At 43.0% G+C, this 22991-nt stretch overlaps 2 protein-coding genes across 9 annotated transcripts in view; both read left to right on the forward strand.

Annotated features, from left to right (window-relative positions):
• LOC106607299 (caveolae-associated protein 1) overlaps positions 1 to 16115 on the forward strand; it is a 31366-nt gene extending 15251 nt beyond the window's left edge. For both annotated transcript variants that reach the window (XM_014204123.3, XM_014204124.3), the window contains exon 3: positions 11777 to 16115. In XM_014204123.3, coding sequence (XP_014059598.2) covers positions 11777 to 12622 — 846 coding nt within the window. In that variant the 3' untranslated portion in view covers positions 12623 to 16115. The remainder of the gene's footprint in view (positions 1 to 11776) is intronic.
• Positions 16116 to 17423: 1308 nt separating this feature from the next.
• Positions 17424 to 22991, forward strand: part of LOC106607297 (signal transducer and activator of transcription 3) — a 38030-nt gene continuing 32462 nt past the window's right edge. For all 7 annotated transcript variants that reach the window (XM_014204116.3, XM_014204117.3, XM_014204120.3 and 4 more), the window contains exon 1: positions 17424 to 17690. The gene's annotated coding sequence lies outside the window, so the exon portion shown is untranslated. The remainder of the gene's footprint in view (positions 17691 to 22991) is intronic.

Below are 22991 nucleotides of genomic sequence, written 5' to 3' on the forward strand. Positions count from 1 at the left end.
CAGCTGCATACTGCAGACTGGGGCTAGACAGGATCAGACAGCTGCCAGGGTGACTCACAAGGCATGCCTCTCATCTGTGCCCCATGAGGAACGATGGAGGGAGGTCACGGGCATCTGATTAAGATGGGAGTAGAGGTCATTTATACAGATGTAGGATCTTAATTTGATCGCTCTTTTGTTACTGAGAATTTTCCTGCGCAGCATGAAATGCAAGCTTGTAGTATATTCAAGGTTTAAAAAGGCTTGTAATTTTCATTTTAAAATGTCAGACTTGATTTTCCCCAACGACAAATGTATCAACCCCTACAAAAAATGTAAATTCATTATAATCCATATAATAATTCATATTTACTGTTGCTGCAGGATTATTTTCCTGCTGAAGCGAACTGTCTCATAATAAGATCCGACATCTGTAGGTAGATGTCCATTGCCTAGTAAAACCCAAGTAGCTCTTCTTTCCTCACTAGGCTTCCTCTTCCTGTTCTTGTGGAATATCTGATGCATGTGGGAGGGTACCAGAGTAAAGGGTTGGCATCAATCCTAATGTCATCCAAACATGTCCTAATCTACATTCCCTAAACATTTGTTGTGAAAACCTTGAGTTCCATCCAAAAGGGCATGGACGGTAATTTACAATACAATTTGGTCTGTGACATTCCTTATCTACAACAATTATCAAATCCACATGACATTTTTGATAGGTCATGAAAGACAGACAGATATTAATATTAGGTTTATTTAATTGACATTATAAAATGCTGATGTCATGGGACTGTGACTGATCTCTAAGGAGAGAGAGAGTCTGAGAGTGTGGTTTTGTGTTGCAGAAAAGGGGCCCTGGGCTGGCTAGGAGAAGAAAGAGATGCCATAGTGCCCTTATAGCCATAACTGCTGTAGTTTTTAGCTGTGGTTTGGACAACTGTTTGCTCTGTCGTCATCAAATCAAATCAAATCTATTTATATAGCCCTTCTTACATCAGCTGATATCTCAAAGTGCTGTACAGAAACCCAGCCTAAAACCCCAAACAGCAAGCAATGCAGGTGTAGAAGCACGGTGGCTAGGAAAAACTCCCTAGAAAGGGCAAAACCTAGGAGGAAACCTAGAGAGGAACCAGGCTATGAGGGGTGGCCAGTCCTCTTCTGGCTCTGCCGGGTGGAGATTATAACAGCACATGGCCTAGATGTTCAAATGTTCATAAATGACCAGCATTGTCAAATAATAATAATCATAGTAGTTGTCGAGGGTGCAAAAAGTCAGTAACACAAGAGTAAGTGTCAGTTGGCTTTTTCATAGCCGATCTTTGAGAGTATCTCTACCACTCCTGCTGTCTCTAGAGAGTTGAAAACAGCAGGTCTGGGACAGGTAGCACGTCCGGTGAATAAGTCAGGGTTCCAGCAGGTCTGGGACAACAGGTCTGGGACAGGTAGCACATCCGGTGAACAGGTCAGGGTTCCATAGCTGCAGGCAGAACAGTTGGAGCTGGAGCAGCAGCACGGCCAGTTGAACTGGGGACAGCAAGGAGTCATCAAGCCAGGTAGTCCTGAGGCATGGTCCTAGGGCTCAGGTCCTCCGAGAGAGAGAAAGAAAGAAAGAGAAAAGAGAATTAGAGAGAGCATATTTAAATTCACACAGGACACCGGAAAAGACAAGAGAAATACTCCAGATGTGACAGACTGACCCTAGCCCCCCGACACATAAACTACTGCAGCATAAATACTGGAGGCTGAGACAGGAGGGGTCAGGAGACACTGTGGCCCCATCCGATGAAACCCCCGGACAGGGCCAACTAGTGTGTGGTTAAGAATGATCCCCAGTGCCTATGAGTCAGAGGCAGAACACTCACCCTCAGAGAAAAATAACCAAACTAGAAAGCCTTTTTAGGTTTTAATAGTAAAACGCTGCATTCAGATGCCAAAACAGGATAGGCCTCATGTATCATCGATGGGACTGCAAGACTTTGAATGTTAAGAGGCCTGTTTACCACTGTACCTTCTACTTTTCTTCTCATACCCCCCCCCCCTCTCTCTCTCTCTCTCTCTCTCTCTGAAATACATACACACACTCTCTTTCTCTCTCTCTCTCTCTCTCTCTCTCACACACACACATACACACTCCTTGTTATTTCATTCTCAGTCAGTAGAATGTATGACTTGTTTACTGTGTTCTCTGGGCCTCAGGCTGGTTTGTGTATTTTCAGAATCTCCTAGGGAGTGTTTCCCTCAGAGAGACGACTCATGAGCAATAGACAGATGTCGACTTGCCTGGACTCAGCACCCTGCATAGGATACACTGTCATAGCCAACACACACTGTACACAAACACACACAGTATTGCATATAGAGATTTACAGACACTCTTATTCCACATACACACAAACATGCGTGTGCCGCACACACGCACGCACACACACACACACACACACACACACACACACACACACACACACACACACACACACACACACACACACACACACAGTGTGTAACCATCTGACAGCTTTCCATGAGCTGTAATTCAGCCCCCCCAGGCCACTCTCCCTTTCGGTGCAAAGAAAGAGACAAACAGAGCTCCCTCTTTCTTTCTGTGAAGACCCACACACACTCAACCAACCACATTCTCCACAGGTACTCCTTCAAGCATAGTAGCGTACACACTCACATGTAGACCAGACTTTTCCATGGCTAGAGTGGGAGGAGAGAGTGGGGTAACACAGGGACACTCATGGAGTTTCCATCTCTGTCCTCACTCTTTCCCTCGGTCCGTTCCCTCTCTCTCTCTCATTAATCACATACAGGGAGAGCTACTGATGGCCACGAAGACGTGCATTTCCTTTCCTACATGACTTTAATCAGGCTGCGTCGGGGCACCACCCCGACACAGGAGATGGCGATGCCCTCAATGATGTAACATCCTATGTTTGTATGGCTTCAGCCTTTCCCAGAATGCCCGGCTGAACAGTTTTTCCATTGGCTGCAGCCTCTTCCTGTTCCAGACTTCACAGCTCCTGATTGTCATTCTGCAGTGAGGCTCTGAGTGAAGGTTCTGAGAGTCATCAGGGTCTGACTCTGGAAGAACCAGGGGCTGGTTGGGGGAAATAACTTTTTAATGAGGCCTGGTCTAGACATAGTGGCTGGCTGGCATCAGAGAACTCTGCCCTCTCAATTTGTTCTCTCAGTTTCTATGTGGCTTTGTATCATCATCTCATTACATCACCCCAATGGAATCACTGGTAGGCCAGGCCGACATGCTGCTTAGGGGTCATGTAATGTACTGTACTGTTTAGCTGTAGCAAGACTGTTGATATTAGTGTGATGATGACAGTTATGTTCTGAATCTAATCTGTCCCATAGAACAGTAGCGTGGTAGTACAGTAGTTCCTCCGATGGTGTCGCTGGAGGGGGGGTTCATCATCCTCCATAGTCATTTATCAGGCTTAGCTTCACACCCCACCAGGGGCGATATTCCATAATGGTTGTTGCCGTGGTGACATGATCCTATGTTTATATGTTGCCCTGTTGAGGACTGGGAGGAGAGGCTAGGAGGGGAGGGTGCAGAATGTTACAGTGGCTAGTGGCCAGGGAATGGTGGATGGAATCCGGAGAGAGGGAAAGGCGAGCCCGAAATAAACACACACACTGCAGGCCGAGTAGGACACAGCACCAGATAAGGAAGCGATGGTCATTTTATGATAGGTTCCACTTGCACCATTGTGAACGTCAGACCAGCCCAATAATGGATAAGGGGAAGGGTGTGGTATTGGTTAATGCTGATGCAAAAATACAGTATATGAAACATACTATCTGCCTGGCAGTGATGAGGTATGATGTTCAGTATGTCAGAATAAACCAAAGTACGGAATTCTAAATCACAAATGATTTGTCCCAGGACATATGTTGCAGGCTTGAACATCACATTATCCTGTTTAACAGTTCACGCTGCTCCAGTCAAGTACTTTTTAAATGTATTTCAGCATTGCAAAAAACACTCACGTCTCCCCTGGTACAAGAGTAATGAAAGCCGTCATAAAAAGCCTTGGCTTTGCATGAGCTGTGATCCTGAGCCGCTTGTTTGAACTATGATGAAACAAATAGAAAGTGTCAGGGGAATGTTGCCTTGACGATAACAAGGGAAGAAAGGAAAGTGGTACTAATTGAGGAGGAGGAGGAGGGCTAGATGCTATGGGAGTACACCTACACAGGAAGGAACAAATGATAAAGAACGATTTAATATGAGGTAACAGCAGGGTGGAGAGGAGGTAGGAGAGGAGAATGAGTACACGTTTAATGAGATGTTAAGAAACATTACAAACCTGCTTCCATGTGTCACAATGTTGCAAAACTCCACCTTTAACCTTATTACTGTGACGGGTTGCCATGGCATTGTTTTTACATCGGCAGTTCCTGACCGAATTAGTTCAAATAAAGCGATACAGATCTGTTCCATCGCAGTGCCTCAAATGATGCCCAACTCTGTCAACAGGTCAAACCCAGCTAACAGACGGATTATCTCCTCCAGCCATCGCCTCAGGAATCAATAAGCAGTGTGATTCCGCAACACATTGCGAAGTAGACAGGGAAAGGGGAAAGACAGTGGAGATGAGCATTTTATTTTTAGGCAGAGGAAGAGAAATGGAGAACACACAAACCAAACTTGGGCCCTCCCGAGTGGCGCAGTGGTATAAGGCACTGCATCGTAGTGCTAGCTGTGTCACTAGAGATTCTGGGTTCTAGTCCAGGCTCTGGCGCAGCTGGCTGCGACTGGGAGACCCATGGGGCGGTGCAAAATTGGCCCAGCGTCGTCTGGGTTTGGGCAGGGTTTGGCCGGTAGGGATGTCCTTGTCCTATTATTGCGCACTAGCGACTCCTGTGGCGGGCCGGGCGCAGTGCACGCTGACGCGGTAGCCAGGTGTACAGTGTTTCCTCTGACACATTGGTGCCGACACATTGGCTGGCTTCCGGGTTAAGTGGGCACTGTGTCAAGAAGCAGTGCGGCTTGGCTGGGTTGTGTTTCGGCTCGCGACCTTCGCCTCTCACGACTCCATACGGGAGTTGCAGCGATGAGACAAGACTGTAACTACCAATTGGATACCATGAAAAAGGGGTAAAACTATTTTTCTAAATAAAAAACAAACCAAACATACCTCACACACACCTCATAAAACCACATCAGAGATGAGCTCACCAACCCTCAGTGTCATAACACAGACTCAGTTGTGATTGTTTCACTCCCTGATTACAAGCCGACCTATTCCCATTCCCCACAATGCTCTCAATGTGAGTTCGCACACACCCACACACACGGCAGTGGAGAGGTAAAAGTGACTCAGCGCAGACACTCAGGACTGGGCCAGTTTCCCAACATTAAATCTGGACAGTGTGTACAGAGACAGAGAGATTGTCGAGAGAGACAGGGTGAAAGAGTTTAGAGAGAGAGAGAGACAGAGAGATTGTTGAGAGAGACAGGGTGAAAGAGTTTAGAGAGAGAGAGACAGAGAGAGAGCGAGAGAGAAGCAAGAGACACTTGACGAGATAAGTGGTACTATATAATTTTTCAGAATGCGTGAAAGTCAAATTTAAATAAAATGTTATAAGTCACAGGTAACACGAGGAACAGGAACACGAGGAATAAAATAAAATACACAAGAATGGAGATATATACATGGAGTACCAGTACCAGATCAATGTGGAGCTATATACAGGGAGTATCAGTACCAGATCACTGTGGAGCTATATACAGGAAATACCAGTACCAGATCATTGTGGAGCTATACTCTATACAGGGGTACCAGTACCAGATCAATGTGGAGCAATATACAAGGAGTACCAGTACCAGATCAATGTGGAGCTATATACAGGGAGTACCAGTACTAGATCAATGTGGAGCTATACTCTATACAGGGAGTACCGGTACCAGATCAATGTGGAGCTATACTCTATACAGGGAGTACCAGTACCAGATCAATGTGGAGCTATATACTGGGAGTACCAGTACCAGATCAATGTGGAGCTATACTCTATACAGGGAGTACCAGTACCAGATCAATGTGGAGCTATATAGAGGGAGTACCAGTACCAGATCAATGTGGAGCTATATACAGGGAGTACCAGTACCAGATCAATGTGGAGCTATACTCTATACAGGGAGTACCAGTACCAGATCAATGTGGAGCTATATACAGGGAGTACCAGTACCAGATCAATGTGGAGCTATATTCAGGGAGTACCAGTACCAGATCAATGTGGACCTATATACAGGGAGTATCAGTACCAGATCAACAAGGTAATTGAGGTAGATACAGTTGAAGTCGGAAGTTTACATACACCTTAGCCAAATGTATTTAAACTCAGTTTTTCACAATTCCTGAGACTTGATCCTGGTAAAAATTCACTGTCTTAGGTCAGTTAGGATCACCACTTTATTTTAAGAATGTGAAATGTCAGAATAATAGTAGAGAGAATTATTTATTTCAGCTTTTATTTCTTTCATCACATTTCCAGTGGGTCAGAAGTTTATATACACTCAATTAGTATTTGGTAGCATTGCCATTAAATTGTTTAACTTGGGTAAAACATTTCAGGTAGCCTTCCACAAGAATTTTGGCCCATTCCTCCTGACAGAGCTGGTGTAAGGTTTGTAGGCCTCCTTGCTCGCACACGCTTCTTCAGTTCTGCCCACACATTTTCTATAGGGTTGAGGTCAGGGCTTTGTGATGGCTACTCCAATACCTTGACTTTGTTGTCCTTAAGCCATTTTGCCACAACTTTGAAAAGCATGCTTGGGGTCATTGTCCATTTGGAAGACCCATTTACGACCAAGATTTAACTTTCTGACTGATGTCTTGAGATGTTGCTTCAATATATCCACATAATTGTCCTTCCTCATGATGCCAACTATTTTGTGAAGTGCACTAGTCCCTCTTGCAGCAAAGCACCACCACAACATGATGCTGCCACCCCAGTGCTTCACGGTTGGGATGGTGTTCTTTGGCTTGCAAGCCTCCCCCTTTTTCCTCCAAACATAACGATGGTCATTATCCCCAAACAGTTCTATTTTTGTTTCATCAGACCAGAGGACATTTCTCCAAAAAGTACAATCTTTGTCCCCATGTGCAGTTGCAAACCGTAGTCTGGCTTTTTTATGGCAGATTTAGAGCAGTGGCTTCTTCCTTGCTGAGCAGCCTTTCAGGTTATGTCGATATAGGACTCGTTTTACATTTACGTCATTTAGCAGACGCTCTTATCCAGAGCGACTTACAGTAGTGAATGCATACATTTTTTCTCTCCGTACTGGTCCCCCGTGGGATTCGAACCCACAACCCTGGCGTTGCAAACACCATGCTCTACCAACTGAGCCACACGGTTTTACTGTAGATATAGATACTTTTGTACCTGTTTCCTCCAGCATCTTCACAAGGTCCTTTGCTGTTGTTCTGGGATTGATTTGCACTTTTCGCACCAAAGTACGTTCATCTCTAGGAGACAGAAAGCGTCTCATTCCTGAGCGGTATGACGGCTGCGTGGTCCCATGGTGTTTATACTTGCGTACTATTGTTTGTACAGACCTTCAGACGTTTGGAGATCGCTCCCAAGGATGAACCAGACTTGTGGAGGTCTACAATTTGTTTTCTGAGGTCTTGGCTGATTTCTTTTGATTTTCCCATGATTTCAAGCAAAGAGGCACTGAGTTTGAAGGTAGGCCTGTTTAAAGACACAGTCAACTTAGTGTATGTAAACTTCTGACCCACTGGAATTGTGATACAGTGAATTACAAGTGAAATAATCTGTCTGTAAACAATTGTTGGAAAAATTACTTGCGTCATGCACAAAGTAGATGTCCTAACCGACTTGCCAAAACTATAGTTTGTTAACAAGACATTTGTGGAGTGGTTGAAAAACAAGTTTTAATGATACCAACCTAAGTGTATGTAAACTTCCGACTTCAACTGTATGTACATGAAGGCAGGGTAAAGTGACTAAGCATCGGGATAAATAATAATAAGACTAAATTAAAGAACAGAGTAGCAGCAGCATATGTTGAGTGTAAAAGTGTGTGTGTGTGTGTGTGTCTGTAGTGTAGTGTAGTGTAGTGTAGTGTAGTGTGTGTGTGAGTGTATATATAGTCTTATGAGTGTGCATAGAGTCAGTGCAAAATGTTATGTGTTATGTGTGATGTGTGATGTGCGCAGTGCTATGATGGGACAGGGCGAGGCAGTGACAACAAAGACATAGCTATCTCTATGGGATGCAGGGTCAGAGGGCTATGCTAGGATTAGCATAGGGCATTAGGAGGTCGCTTTGAGGACAATACAGTGCCACCGACACGGCCCGCTACCAAAACCTGCCGGCTCTCCTTCACCGCAGCCAACCTGAGTAAAACATTTAAACGTGTTAACCCTCGCAAGGCTGCCGGCCCAGACAACATCCCTAGCCGCGTCCTCAGAGCATGCGCAGACCAGCTGCTTGGTGTGTTTACAGACATATTCAATCAATCCCTATCCCAGTCTGCTGTTCCCACATGCTTCAAGAAGGCCACCATTGTTCCTGTTCCCAAGAAAGCTAAGGTAACTGAGCTAAATGACTATCGCCCCGTAGCACTCACTTCCGTCATCATGAAGTGCTTTGAGAGACTAGTCAAGGATCATATCACCTCCACCCTACCTGACACCCTAGACCCACTCCAATTTGCTTACCACCCAATAGGTCCACAGACAATGCAATCGCAATCCCACTGCACACTGCCCTAACCCATCTGGACAAGAGGAATACCTATGTAAGAATGCTGTTCATTGACTTAAGCTTAGCATTTAACACCATAGTACCCTCCAAACTCGTCATTAAGCTCGAGACCCTGGGTCTCGACCCTGCCCTGTGCAACTGGGTCCGGGACTTTCTGACGGGACGCCCCCAAGTGGTGAGGGTAGGAAACAACATCTCCATCGCGCTGATCCTCAATACTGGGGCCCCACAAGGGTGCGTTCTCAGCCCTCTCCTGTACTCCCTGTTCACCCATGACTGCGTGGCCATGCACGCCTCCAATTCAATCATCATGTTTGCAGATGACACAACAGTGGTATGTTTGATTACCAACAACGATGAGACAGCCTACAGGGAGGAGGTGAGGGCCCTCAGAGTGTGGTGTCAAGGAAATAACCTCACACTCAACGTCAACAGAACAAAGGAGATGATCGTGGACTTTAGGAAACAGCAGAGGGAGCACCCCCCTATTCACATCGATGGGACAGTAGTGGAGAAGGTGGAAAGTTTTAAGTTCCTCGGCGTACACATCACGGACAAACTGAAATGGTCCACCCACACAGACAGCGTGGTGAAGAAGGCGCAACAGTGCCTCTTCAACCTCAGGAGGCTGAAGAAATTCGCTGGTCACCAAAAACACTCACAAACTTTTACAGATGCACAATCGAGAGCATCCTGTCGGGCTGTATCACCGCCTGGTACGGCAACTGCTCCGCCCACAACCGTAAGGCTCTCCAGAGGGTAGTGAGGTCTGCACAATGCATCACCGGGGGCAAACTACCTGCCCTCCAGGAAACCTACACCACCCGATGTCACAGGAAGGCCAAAAAGATAATCAAGGACAACAACCACCCGAGCCACTGCCTGTTCACCACGCTAACATCCAGAAGGCGAGGTCAGTACAGGTGCATCAAAGCTGGGACGAGAGACTGAAAAATAGCTTCTATCTCAAGGTCATCAGACTGTTAAACAGCCATCACTAACATTGAGTGGCTGCTGCCAACATACTGACTCAAATATCTTGCCACTTTAATAATAAAAAAATGGATGTCATAAATGTATCACAAGTCACTTTAAGCAATGCCACTTTATATAATGTTTACTTACCCTACATTACTCATCTCATATGTATACTGTACTCTATACCATCTACTGCATCTTGCCTATGCTGTTCGGCCATCGCTCATCCATATATTTATATGTACCTATTCTTATTCATTCCTTTACACACTTGTGTGTAAAAGGTAGTTGTGAAACTGTTACATTACTTGTTAGATATTACTGCATGGTCGGAACTAGAAGCACAAGCATTTCGCTACACTCGCATTAACATCTGCTGTGTGTATGTATGTAACCAATAAAATGTGATTTGATTTGATTTGAGGGATAACATCCTCTGCATATTCCTGGTCTCCCTCAGTGGATATCCAATAATACAACATTTCTCTACCGTTGTGAAAACATCATCACTGGGACATTGAGTGAGTGGCAGCTGTCAGAGAAGCATAGGTGTCAAGGGATGTTTTGGACAGATGGGTTGTGTGTGTGTATTTGTGAATCTCAGTGTGAAGTACTGGTTTTATGAACAGACAATGCCATATCTGATGTAGCGTCCCCTTACAGGCTGCTAGAACTTTCTTGTCCCCTAGATGGAGTGCAAGACTGTATGAACCAGTCCATTGGAAATATTGAGAACATTTGCAGTTATTTTGGTTATACTAGAAACTAGTGTCAGGGTCTTCTCAGCCAAACTACTTGGTAAATGTTCAGTACACAGAATAAGTGTAATCCCAAACAGCTTGTGAAAGACTTAAAGAGGGTGTCCATACAGGTTTGTATGGTGTCTAATAATGAAACTAGCATACTGAGCCAACTAGACCCAAAATCATTTCCTGCTATGGGTAAACTACTTTACTGCACACTCCTACCTCGCTGAATCATTGTGATAACTGTGGTAAATGTTCTCCTGGTGTACCTCATGCATGCATACTCTCTCTCTCTCTCTCTTTCTCTCTAATAGGCTTTGCAGTCTTAGTGAGTGTAAGGATGGATACCTTCAACCTTTCATATGTCAATGTCACTGGTAGTCCTACCTCTTTACAGCTCATCTCAGTAAGCGTATTACATAACCTAACCCTCTGATGTGGTTATCAACAACCGGTAGGGAGACACATAACTAGGCATTTGACTCTACCATTAAACGTATTTTCCCACAACCCACTGCTTACAAAGTGTGACTTTCAATCTGACTAAGGTATCTCACTCTTAAATGTTATATCAGTCACAGTCTGCTGGTTCACATACAAACAGAGGTTTCAGGCAGACTTTATTTAAAGTATCATAGTCATTCATTCTAGGGTACATATGGAAAGTCTGTGCTATTGGCTGGATAGTATTTCATTGTCTGTGCTGATTTTGGAGTCTTGGTCAGTTTGTATTGTTTGACCACTAGATGGGGTTGGCCAACAGTAGCAGGCATGTTTCATATAATTTTTTTAATGCGACTGATAAATGTAAAGTTACGTATCTGAGGCAAGCCATGAAGATGAATAATTTATCATACACATAAATGTCCAATTTCATTTCTATTTCAGAGCCCACATTCATATGAATTGATATTCATTAATTTACTCAGCCTCAGGCTTCTACGTGACACTTCAATATAACCTCTATAATCATGCAGTCAATTTGAAAAGGTGTGTATACATTGGACAAATCCCATTCTGTGAACACATTGTTCCCTATGAATGAACACATTAGAATGGGAACATCTTATCTCACTCAGAGTACTGATATGTAATGAGGTAGATTTAATACTGTCTTTGCAAACTTATGCTTGAAAACTAATAAAATATAAATGATAAAACAGAATTTTAAAAAAAATGTAATACTGCAAAACAGGATCTGCTGCGGTTTTTATGACCCTAACTGGAGCCTTAAACGTAAACGTTCATACTTGATCTTGTATGTTTACTCTTCCGGTTGTCTAACCTCATCCACTCTCTCCTTTGTGTCTTCACAGGATGAGAATAAGGCCGCTAAAGCCTCGCTAAAGTCATCCAAGCTGGCAGAGAATGTAGCTGAGGGTTGCTCTGTGGAAGGGCGGCTGGAGCAGATCACTGAGGAGGGGGGCGAGGCGGCGCTCACTGGCCTCAACTCAGACGAGGAGGTGGAGATCGAGGAGATCATCGAAGAGTCCCGGGCGGAGAAGATAAAACGCTCCAGCAAGGCGCGCGTGGACAACATCAAGAAGGCCTTCTCCAAAGAGCAGAGGGAGAAGAGAGCGCAGAAGACCAAGGACAACCTGGAAAAGACCAAGCAGAAGACCAGGGATAACCTGGAGAAGACCCGGCAGAAGACCCACGACAAGTTGGAGAAGACCAAGCATAGCCTGGAGAAGAAGATGGGCAAGCTGGGCAACAAGATGACCCCTAACATGGAGCGGAAGGAGAAGTTAAAGGGCTCCAAGGAGATGTTGAAGAAGTCTCTGACCCCCGACCACACCGTCTACGCCCGCTCCAAGACGACCGTGTACCGCGTGCCGCCCTTCACCTTCCACGTGAAGAAGTTCCGGGATGGAGAGGTGGAAGTGGTGCACACAGAGGGCACAGAGATGGTGGAGGTGGCCGAGAATGAGGCCCTGCAGGCGGGAGAGGGAGACGTGGAGGAGCTGGTGAGAGTAGTAGACACCCCAGAGATGGCTGCTGTCCTGGAGTTGGATGAAGAGGAAGAGGAGCTGGTGAGAGTAGACACCCCAGAGATGGCAGCTTTCCTGGAGGTGGCTGAGGACCAGGTGGCAGAGCATCTGATCCGGCTGGAGAGTAAGGTCCCTGTGGTGAAGACAAGCATGAAGACAACCAGCAAATAACTCTGTCTACAGGGCCCAGCAGGATTGGAAGAATGATACAATAGAGAGATGAGGAGACAGAGGAGAAGAGAGAGGGGGAGAGTAAAGAAGAGGAGAGAAACATACTACATTTGGATGACAGTGACACAGCATGCATGATAAGGACTGTCGGGACAATGTTCATAATCTACTCATCTTATAATAAAAATAATAATAATATAATATGCCATTTAGCAGACGCTTTTATCCAAAGCAACTTACAGTCATACGTGTCTACATACATCTTGTTTGAGAAAAAAAATATTATGCATCAGGAATTACTTTCAATGTAGTATGTGCTGTTCTAGACAACAACAACAAAAAAAGTTTAACCCCGCATTTTTGTTTCTTCCTTACATATTTTCTTGTCTTTTAGTTTGTGAATGACTCTGGTTGGTCTAGTCTGGGATATTGCTTGGTGATATATTTTTTTGTTGTTGTTTTTGAAATAGAATGACCACAATGCTAAGGGAATAAATAGTAGTGGCTATTGTGATTTGATATACAATAATTGCTAACGTAAGATAAACAGTACATAACAATGTATATGGAAATATCCCCCACTGGGCATAGACGTCAATTCAACATTTATTCCACGTTGGTTCAACGTCATTTCATTGAAATGATGTGGAAACAAAGTTGATTGAACCAGTGTGTGCCCAGTTGTGGTGGTATCTTGAGATTTTCTGATTTGATGGTCGGTGGTCATGTGATGTGCAGGTCAGAGAAATGACGTTTTGACAAATGAGCACACACTGGAAACACCTAAAGATGGTTTCAACGTGCATGGGGAGAGACACAGGGGACCGTATTTTCCCTGACTGAAGAGTTTACAGATCGGTTAAACAAATGCTCACAGCCATTTTGAGCAGCCAGCTTTCTAATGTAAGTGTGGGCATACAAGCTCTGTCAACATGTCAAGGTTCTGAAAGGACGAGATAGATAAGATAATGATAAAGATTAAGATAGTTTTCACTTTTCTTAGAGGAGCACTATGAAGCCTTTATTTCTGATCAACAGTGTGACCCTAATGGTTGATTGTTTTCATTTTGGAGGACTGAGAGGGATGGTCACGGCAAATGCAATATTAAAAAAAGAAGAGGAAGAGACTCACTGATTGGCATAAATGGAACTATTTTTGTGCGTGTGTAATGTTTCAGACGCAATCTTGAGCCAATCAAGGAAAAACAAGTGTACCTTTAAATGATGTCATGGGGTTGATGAATGCCAGACGTGTAAAGTAATCCTTCTCTTTAATTATTTCTAAAGTTTTTCACGTAAAAATCAGGATCGCAACAGATCCTATTTTTTTGTTTTGAAATGGAGAATGAGAAGGCCGAAGGATTAGTGACGACTTGAAAGAGATCTGAATTTAGTTGCATAGTTTTACCTTCCTTTTTTAAAAAGAATGTTTCATTAAGTTTCTAAGTTGTACTATATTGTGATATCTGGAAAATAGTTATCTTTCTCTCAGTTTTTAGTTACCAGTGTAACCACCAAACTACTTGGTTGTTACTAGGGCTGGTCACTGATGACAGGAGAATGACATTTTGAGCCATCTTTTAATCAAAGGTTCCTAGTGCCATCGTTCTGTAGAAGTTAACTTTTTTCACTGTTTTTCTCTCACTGTGCTTACATGATAATGTTCATTAAAAAATTAAAAAATGTAATTGTACTGACACACATTGTACAAATGTATGCATGTATGCTCACAGTGCTACAAGAATCATACATGTACTGTACATATATGCTATAACAAGCACACACATAACTGTGTTAACCTGCCACATTACTGTGACTCCAGAGGCTTCTCTCCTGGAAGAGGAGTCTGTCTGAGATTGACAGAGCCTTGCTTATTGAATCTATCACCATGGCCACAGCTAATGACGGGATATATCCAGCACTTCACCTGGACTGCATTGGGTGATGTAATTATGGGGAGAAAAAGGAGAGAATCTTGTAAGCACCCCTCCAGCATATGTCAATGTGCCAGGTGACAGTTAAATTAAAGTCTATAGTGACATATAGAAATGTAAGTGCTATCCAATTTTGCTTGTGCCGGCAGCAAATTACAAGGCATTGTGAAGGATATGGCAGTGTTACATAGGTGAAAGAAAAAAAGACATGTCCGTTCCTGGACCTCAGTCTCTGTCTATTTGAATTACTTGTCAGCTTGTTTGTGCCTGTGTGGTCTGGCAAGGGTCTGATATAGGGAGACGATGGTGATTAGAATAGATTATTTGAGTTTGACGTGAAGTGAGACCAGTAAATGCAATAGAAGCTAAAAGCTGTTGTCTCGTGTTCTTTCTCTACCTACAAGACATGCCTCTGGAAAACAAAGTAGTGAGACTAAGTACAGAAGGGCTGAAAGCACACAGGGCCTGGCTCGAAGACAGTGCTACAGAAAGCTTTTCTATGTGTCTCCAAAGCTCTCTGTGTCTGACCGACCTTGATGAAGGGGCTGGGGTAGGGGGGGGGTCTCTGTGGAACACCATTAGGATAATCAATGAGGCAGGAATCTGATTAAGGAGAGTGCTTTCTCTGAGGAGAGTGAGACAGAACACAGAGAGAGGACGTGTGTGTGTGTGTGTGTGTGTGTGTGTGTGTGTGTGTGTGTGTGTGTGTGTGTGTGTGTGTGTGTGTGTGTGTGTGAGAGAGAGAGAGATAGAGACAGAGAGTGAGAGAGGGGGGGGGCAGGGTGATCATGTGGAGGGAGAGGTCAGTGCAGAGAGAAGGAGAGATGATGCAGTCAAAAAGCAACCAAAGATATTCCTCCAAAAAATCTGTAGGTCTTTGTGCAGTTCATATTTTGTGTTTACTTAATTTTTTTACAAGGCTGAAATGGATTCTCATTACATAAATGCCAAGGCCAATACCGAACACACAGATACATTAAAGATTGACCAAGTTTTTGTCAAACACGAGCTAAGTTTACCACCATCTCTAAACACCCCTCATCTCCCCCAATTAACCGAGGAGATTAATAACATTTCCTGCCTTCTTCAGGAGAGAGTGGAGATACAAACAGTGACCGGTCATCTTTCAACTGTTTAATTTCTTTGCCATGTAGTGTAGTCTCACAGCATTGTCAGTCAATATGCAGTTCTTTGTAAAATGATCAGTCAAACTACCGCAGGTTACCAGGGTTGGAGCCAATTACATTTAAATTCCAGCAAATTCAGAAAGTAAACCAAATTCCAATTCCAAATGTTCCTAACTGAAAAGCATTTAAGATAATTGGAATTTCAGTGTACTTCTAGAATTGTCTGGAATTGAAATGCAACTGACCTCAACCCTGCAGGATACTGTACATATCCTGAGCACTGCCATTTTCAACTGAACTAAGATGATAATATCTCCTCCCTATTCTTATGACAGATCTAATAATGAAGCTTGCTTTTTCTGTTGAATTAAAAAATTACTATTTTTATCTAACCACTTATATATCAATAAAAGCTATATGATTTACACCAGACTTTACCACTGTGATGATTGAATGTGTCAAAGTTCAACCCAATGCTATGTGAAGTGCAACCAGTACAGCTGTATTATAGACCATTACTACACTCAGATTAGTCACCCGGGATAAACAGAGGCCATTATTTTTCTTGGAACGAATTTGCATCACAAAGAAGAAACCAACATGTTCACTTTTCCTTGAAAACCATTCAAACCTACACATGGTAAATAATGACATTGCTCCACAAGCCGATGTTACTCCATGATAAGCACTGACTAATGATGCAAAACACAGTAAAGTCAAGAGAAGAGTGCTTGTGCTATTGGTCATTAGGGATAGAGATTTGAGTCATGCTGCTTCAATGTGTGAGTGAGTTTATAATGAAAGTAAACATTGTCAACAGTGTTTCTTTGCCTCCGTAGATTACAACAAACAACAGAACATCTGGGAGTGGTAGAGGATCCAGAGTTCTAGCTACAGTGAAAGCAACTCCATTCAGCATGCGTTTTAGTGTAGGTTTAGTCCTAATCTCGGGAAACCGGTCATATTCATTTTGGTTTTCACAGCATGTGACCTGACTTGCTATGATTCTCATAACCTCAGTAATGTTTCTACTCTTGTTAATTCCCTGCTGAAAAGGGAAACTTAAATTAGGCTATTGGTCTCACAATGCACTATAATGACCTAGGCCTATAAGGTTAGCTACCTGAGAGATGACCACGCTCAAATTGATGGGCAATGCCGCACAAGAAAAATGTGAAAGTTCAGGAGCATAGAACCCTGTAATTTGTTGTCCCATGAAACCAAGTAAACATGTTGATCAAATATTTAATTATTACTGAACTGTTTGTGCTATAGCCTACATAGATGATGATGATGATGATGATGATGATGATGAAGAAAACTAGGCCATATCCCCCAATTTTCTCAATGTAATAATGAATATGTCATATTTCAAATACAAGAATAAAAATGTTTTCAAGCCTTGGTTAGAGTATTTGTTGATGGCGAATATATAATGATTTGGGTAAGACAGAAATATCAACGCTGTTCACATTTCTTCTTATTACACTTGTGATGACGTAGAGACTGCCAGTAATTCAGATGACTTCCAGTTCAGCTGTTCTGTTGGTTATTTCTTCTCCCGCTGCAAGGTCATGCTTGTAAATGCAATTTCCCCTAAAACACGGAGGGAGTGTGATACACCTGGAACAGCCTCCGAGTCGCGCGCAGTGAACACTACACCCACAACCTCCCTTTAGCTTTAATCCCCCCTTCTTGCAATATCCTACACAACGATTGGACGAAATTGTGTTCTCGTCTTCTGTTGCATCCTAGTTATGTCAATCAACGCTTTCTTGACGTTTGTCTGCACTCAGGTTGGAATTGGAAAACTAAGGGTCTGTGTGTACAGTACTGCGACATTGAAGTAGGCAAAAGTTACTGTAGTTGCGATTGTTAGAAATACAGTTTGGTTAAAAGTTCTCGATTGTCCTGTACAATAAGACATTTCGTTCTGGTGGTTTAAGGCTGGTGGCTGGCTACGATTTAACGGCATCATTTTTCTGACACTTTTCCTTGGACAGTAGGGTAAGTAGGCGGTCGCAGAACCCTTTGCTTTGTATCATTTATACATCATATTGTGGTTGGGCCATGAGAGTGAAGTTAAAAAAATGTGTTACACAACACATTATAGTCGTGTGTGGTGGGCGAGCAGCATCAATGTATTATCAGATTGAGAATCTCACTCGACACAAAGTAACTGGAGCTACGTCCTCCATGCTATATTACATACATCGCCAAAAGTTGAATCACACTGTTTCGCAAATAGATTAGGCCTACCAGTCGTTGTTGTTTATACGTTTGCTTTCAAAGGATAGCATACACCGACCGTTTATGCCTAATTCTTGTGATGATGTGCTGGCCATTTCTTCAAGGATGATATTGCACATTTTATGAAGTTGCAAGTGCAACCATGTTGGGATGCTGACTTCGGTCAAAGCCACGTCCAGTGGTGCAGGTTGTGATTACCACCACAACTCTCATGTGGGCATGTCACGGCCATTTGATCCATCAAACGGTGCTTGGGAAAGTCATCACGTCAACCATGCATGCCTCCAGGTTTGCAACAACCAGTCAACAGTTTGAGGGATTACAAACACACACAGCCAGTGACGTGTATTAATGGATGCCAAGGGAAGGCCAAAAATGACCGATTAAAAAAAAACACAACACTGATTTCGTCTCTGTTTCATAATTTTCCTATATTCAGCCTCTTGCGAATTGAATCTTAACAGGAAGAAAGCATCAGCGCGATCAAAACAGCGTCTGGCCTCGCGTGACAAAAAAAGTATAAGCAATTAGCCAATCAGCGTTGAGCTCAACTGTGAATGGTCCTGGCGCACCCCCTTTCGTTAGGTCAACATGTTTTTCTACTTACACACACACACACACAGAGAAATTAGAACCATGGACAGCCACATCAAATTTAGCTTACTTTAATTGGACTAAATTGTTTTTGGTATCTTTTAGTTGTCACTGATGATGTTGAAGTTGAAATGTTGCTGGAATTGTGGAGGCAGCTACTGTTTGCTTTGTGACTTGCTGTAAATCCGGTTTTAAATCAATAGTTGTTTAGTAGTCCGAAAATGTCGGAAACATTAACTTGCTTGACCATGCTGTAGGTCATGTTACTGTACATGCAATATGCTTTGTGGACTTCACTGGACAGAGGTCCCGTGTGGCTCAGTTGGTAGAGCATGGTGTTTGCAACACCAGCGTTGTGGGTTCGATTCCCACGGGGGACCAGTAGTGGGACCAGTACGGAGAAAAAAAAATTATGAAATGTATGCATTCGCTACTGTAAGTCGCTCTGGATAAGAGCGTCTGCTAAATGACTAAAATGTAAATGTAGGTAGCTATCCGGTTTTGTGATAAAACAAAGGTGTGGTTGAATTTATTCTGCCACTGTGTCTTCTTATTGTCTCGGCCTTTAGGCCTACAGTACCAGTCAAAGGTTTGGACACACCTACTCATTCCAGGGTTTTCATTTATTGTTACTATTTTCTCCATTCTAGAATAATAGTGAAGACATCAAAACTATGAAATAACACATGGAATCATGTAGTAACCAAAAAAGTGTTAAACAAATCAAAATATATTTGAGATTCTTCAAAGTAGTCACCCTTTGCCTTGATGACAGCGTTGCACACTCTTGGCATTCTCTCAACCAGCTTCATGAGTTGGTCACCTGGAATGCATTTAAATTAACAGGTGTGCCTTGTTAATTTGTGGAATTTCTTTCCTTGATGCGTTTGAGCCAATCAGTTGTGTAGTGACAAGATAGGAGTGGTATACAGAAAATAGCCCTATTTGGTAAAAGACCAAGTCCATATTATGGCAAGAACATCTCATATAAGCAAAGAGAAATGACGGTCCATCATTACTTTAAGACATGAAGGTCAGCCAATCCGGAAAGTTTCTTCAAGTACAATCACAAAAACCATCAAGCACTATGATGAAACTGGCTCTCATGAGGACCGCCACAGGAAAGGATGACCCAGAGTTACCCCTGCTGCAGAGGATAAGTTAATTAGAGTTGCCAGCCTCAGAAATCGGCAATTAACTGCAACTCAGATTGCACCTCAGAGTTGAAGTACTGACGCATTTCAACATCAACTGTTCAGAGGAGACTGTGTGAATCAGGCCTTCATGGTCTAATTGCTGCAAAGAAACCACTACTAAAGGACACCAATAATAACAAGAGACTTGCTTGGGCCAAGAAACACGAGCAATGGACATTAGACCGGTGGAAATCTGTCCTTTGGTCTCATGAGTCCAAATTTGAGACTTTTGGTTCCAACCGCTGTGTCTTTGTGAGACGCAGAGTAGGTGAGTGGATGATCTCCGCATGTGTGGTTCCCACCGTGAAGCATGGAGGAGGTTGTGTGATGGTGTTTGGGTGCTTTGCTGGTGATCCTGTCAGTGATTTATTTACAATTCAAGGCACACTTAACCAGCATGGCTACCACAGCATTCTGCAGCGATACGCCATCTCATCTGGTTTGCACTTAGTCCCACTATCATTTAGTTTTTTAACAGGACAATGACCCAAAACACACCTCCAGGCTGTGTAAGGGATATTTGACCAAGAAGGAGCGTGATGGCGGGCTGCATCAAATTACCTGGCCGTCACAATCACCTGACTTCAACCCAATTGAGATGTATTTGACCTTTTATTTAACTTGGCAAATCAGTTAAGATCATATTCTTATTTACAATGACGGCTTACCCCGCACAAACCCTCCCTTAACCCGGACATGGCTGAGCCAATTGTGCGCCGCCCTATGCGACTCCCGATCACGGCCGGTTGTGATACAGGCCGGGATCAAACCAGGGTCTGTAGGGACGCCTCTGGTACCAAGATGGTTTGGGATGAGTTGGACCGCAGAGTGAAGGAAAATCAGCCAACGAGTGCTCAGCATATGTGGGAACTTCTTCAAGACTGTTGGAAAAGCATTCCTCATGAAGCTGCTTGAGAGAATGCCAAGGGTGTGCAAAGCTGTCATCAAGGCAAAGGGTGGCTACTTTGAAGAATCTAAATGTAAAATATATTTAGATTTGTTTCACACTTTTTTTTGGTTACTACATTATTCCATATGTGTTATTTCATAGTTTTGATGTCTTCACTATAATTATACAATGTAGAAAATAGTCAAAATAAAGAAAAACCCTGGAATGTGTCGGTGTCAACTTTTGACTGGTACTTTACATATCACGGTCGCAAGGCATATGAATTAACAGGTTATAGAGCAAACAACTCAATTATCACAACACAAATTGTGATATGAATATTTTCTTTTTTCCTGGCTTGACTTGCTGAGTGTTTTTACACACACACACACACACACACACACACACACACACACTGTTCTCATGACATCATTGCTCACAGAATGGGGAACTGGGCAGAAGCACATGTAAGATAACCCATGTGCCAAATAGGATGTAGTATGGCTTAGTGGGGAAAAAGTCCCTACATACATACAATCTTCCTATTTGTCATCATTAAGTTATTTACACAGCATTGGCGAGTGAATGTAAAACTGTAAGGTTAACGCTGATATTGTTCCTTATGTTGTCCCATGCTCTAATGACACTGCATCAGGAAACACTTACCGGAATAAAGTAAAGCATTTTCCTGGAATCTCTTCCTCAAATAATGTTTCCATTGTCCAATGTTCTCGTTTAGCTTTTGTGGTGCTTTTATGAGGGTGCTTTTATGATAACTAAAAGGTGTTTTTCTCTTGGTGTTTCCTGAATATTGTGTCTAAATGTCATTGTTTTAAATTGCTGGGGGGGGGGGGTTTAAACTGGGCCCAGGTTTTATCTGAACATTTAATCCAAAACAAAATAATCCTGTGTTGTCAAATTTCCTCATTTCAAATTTGTTCGCTGTTTAAAAAGACACAAAGACAATATTTCAACCAAATGTTATGGTATCATATAATATGATCTGTGTTGTAGCATATGATGTGGTTAGAGATTTGCTTTAATTTTGTCTTAACTACATCGAAAAATGAGGACGGACCGCATTTGAAGGGGGAGCAAAACACAGGATCATTTTGATCTGGAAAAACTGGGCCCCGGTGACTTAAAAGAAAAGCAACTGCTTACTGCATTGAGTAAGACTTTGATACTGTAGTGATGTGTTGAAATCTGTTATACCTTCTATCTGCCTGAGTTAGAGAAATATGGGGTTTAACAGTTCACCGCACCACAATAGTACAATGACAATGCTAGTTGTTAGAAAGTAAGATACAGTAACATTTATGTTACATAGAAAGTACTAGGCCCATGCCTAGTTACGGACAGGGCAAAGGATGTGGTTGCTTTCATGGCCCTCGTGACTGACGCTTTCTAGTAAAATTATCTTTAGCTGAACAATGCAGACTAGATTCCTTGAAAGGCTGATCCCACCTCCCGTACTGTACAGTGTACAGTACACCACTCTTTTAGACAGTGTTTAGACATGCAACAAATGTTTTTATGGTGTAGCCTACCCATAGTGGCCGCAGAGAGATAATGGTTATTAAATGAGTGGTGCCTTGCTGCAGTATGTATGGAATCTTTCCTGTTCTTGAGACCTACAGTTCTCTCAACACAGGCTCAGTGAAAGTCAGTTCATGTTGACTTGCTTCTGTAGGCCAAGGCTGTAGAGATCCCCAGGCCTGTCTGGTGTTGTGCCACTGTTCACACAACTGTGTTGTTAACCCTCGTGGAGCTCGGTGTTTCTGTGGCTCTGTCGTCTGCCTGTGCATTCCACGCCACTCTGTAATGGGAATGATGGGACAAGTGCTGCTCAGACAAAGCCCTGCTCTTTTTCAGTTGTGTATGGAGAACTATAGTGAAGCCAGCAGCCTTTATAGGCACTGGTAATGCCCACTTTGAATATGATCTGAATCAAGTGGTGTTGCCATAGGTTCCTTTTCATTCTCTGGGTGTGACTGAGTATCATTCTGAAATCCAATCTGTAGTTAGTAAAAGATACGGTTTAGCTTTTCAAAAAAAATTAAAAATTATCTTAAAGTATAATTTGATCTCTGAGAAATTAAGCTAATTGATCGCACCCAAATTGGCCTTTTATTTTTATTTTATAAGATTCAGATAATAGTCAAATTTAGTACCCAACATCTGATTTGGACCAAACTTCTTCCTACCAATGAGTAAGACATGAGAAATCCCCCCCCAAAATTGCCAGAAGCCACCCATGGATGCAGGGTCTGATTGAACAAAGGAAGTTTCTGCTTTTTAGTAGTTCATCTATCTTGTCACCTATATTTTATAGGTTTTGACTGGGTTGTCACCTGTTGCCAAAGAGTTGGCTGTTTT

The sequence above is a fragment of the Salmo salar genome, chromosome 06, assembly GCF_965601325.2.
Source record: "Salmo salar chromosome 06, fSalSal1, whole genome shotgun sequence".
Classification (NCBI taxonomy): Eukaryota; Metazoa; Chordata; class Actinopteri; order Salmoniformes; family Salmonidae; genus Salmo; species Salmo salar.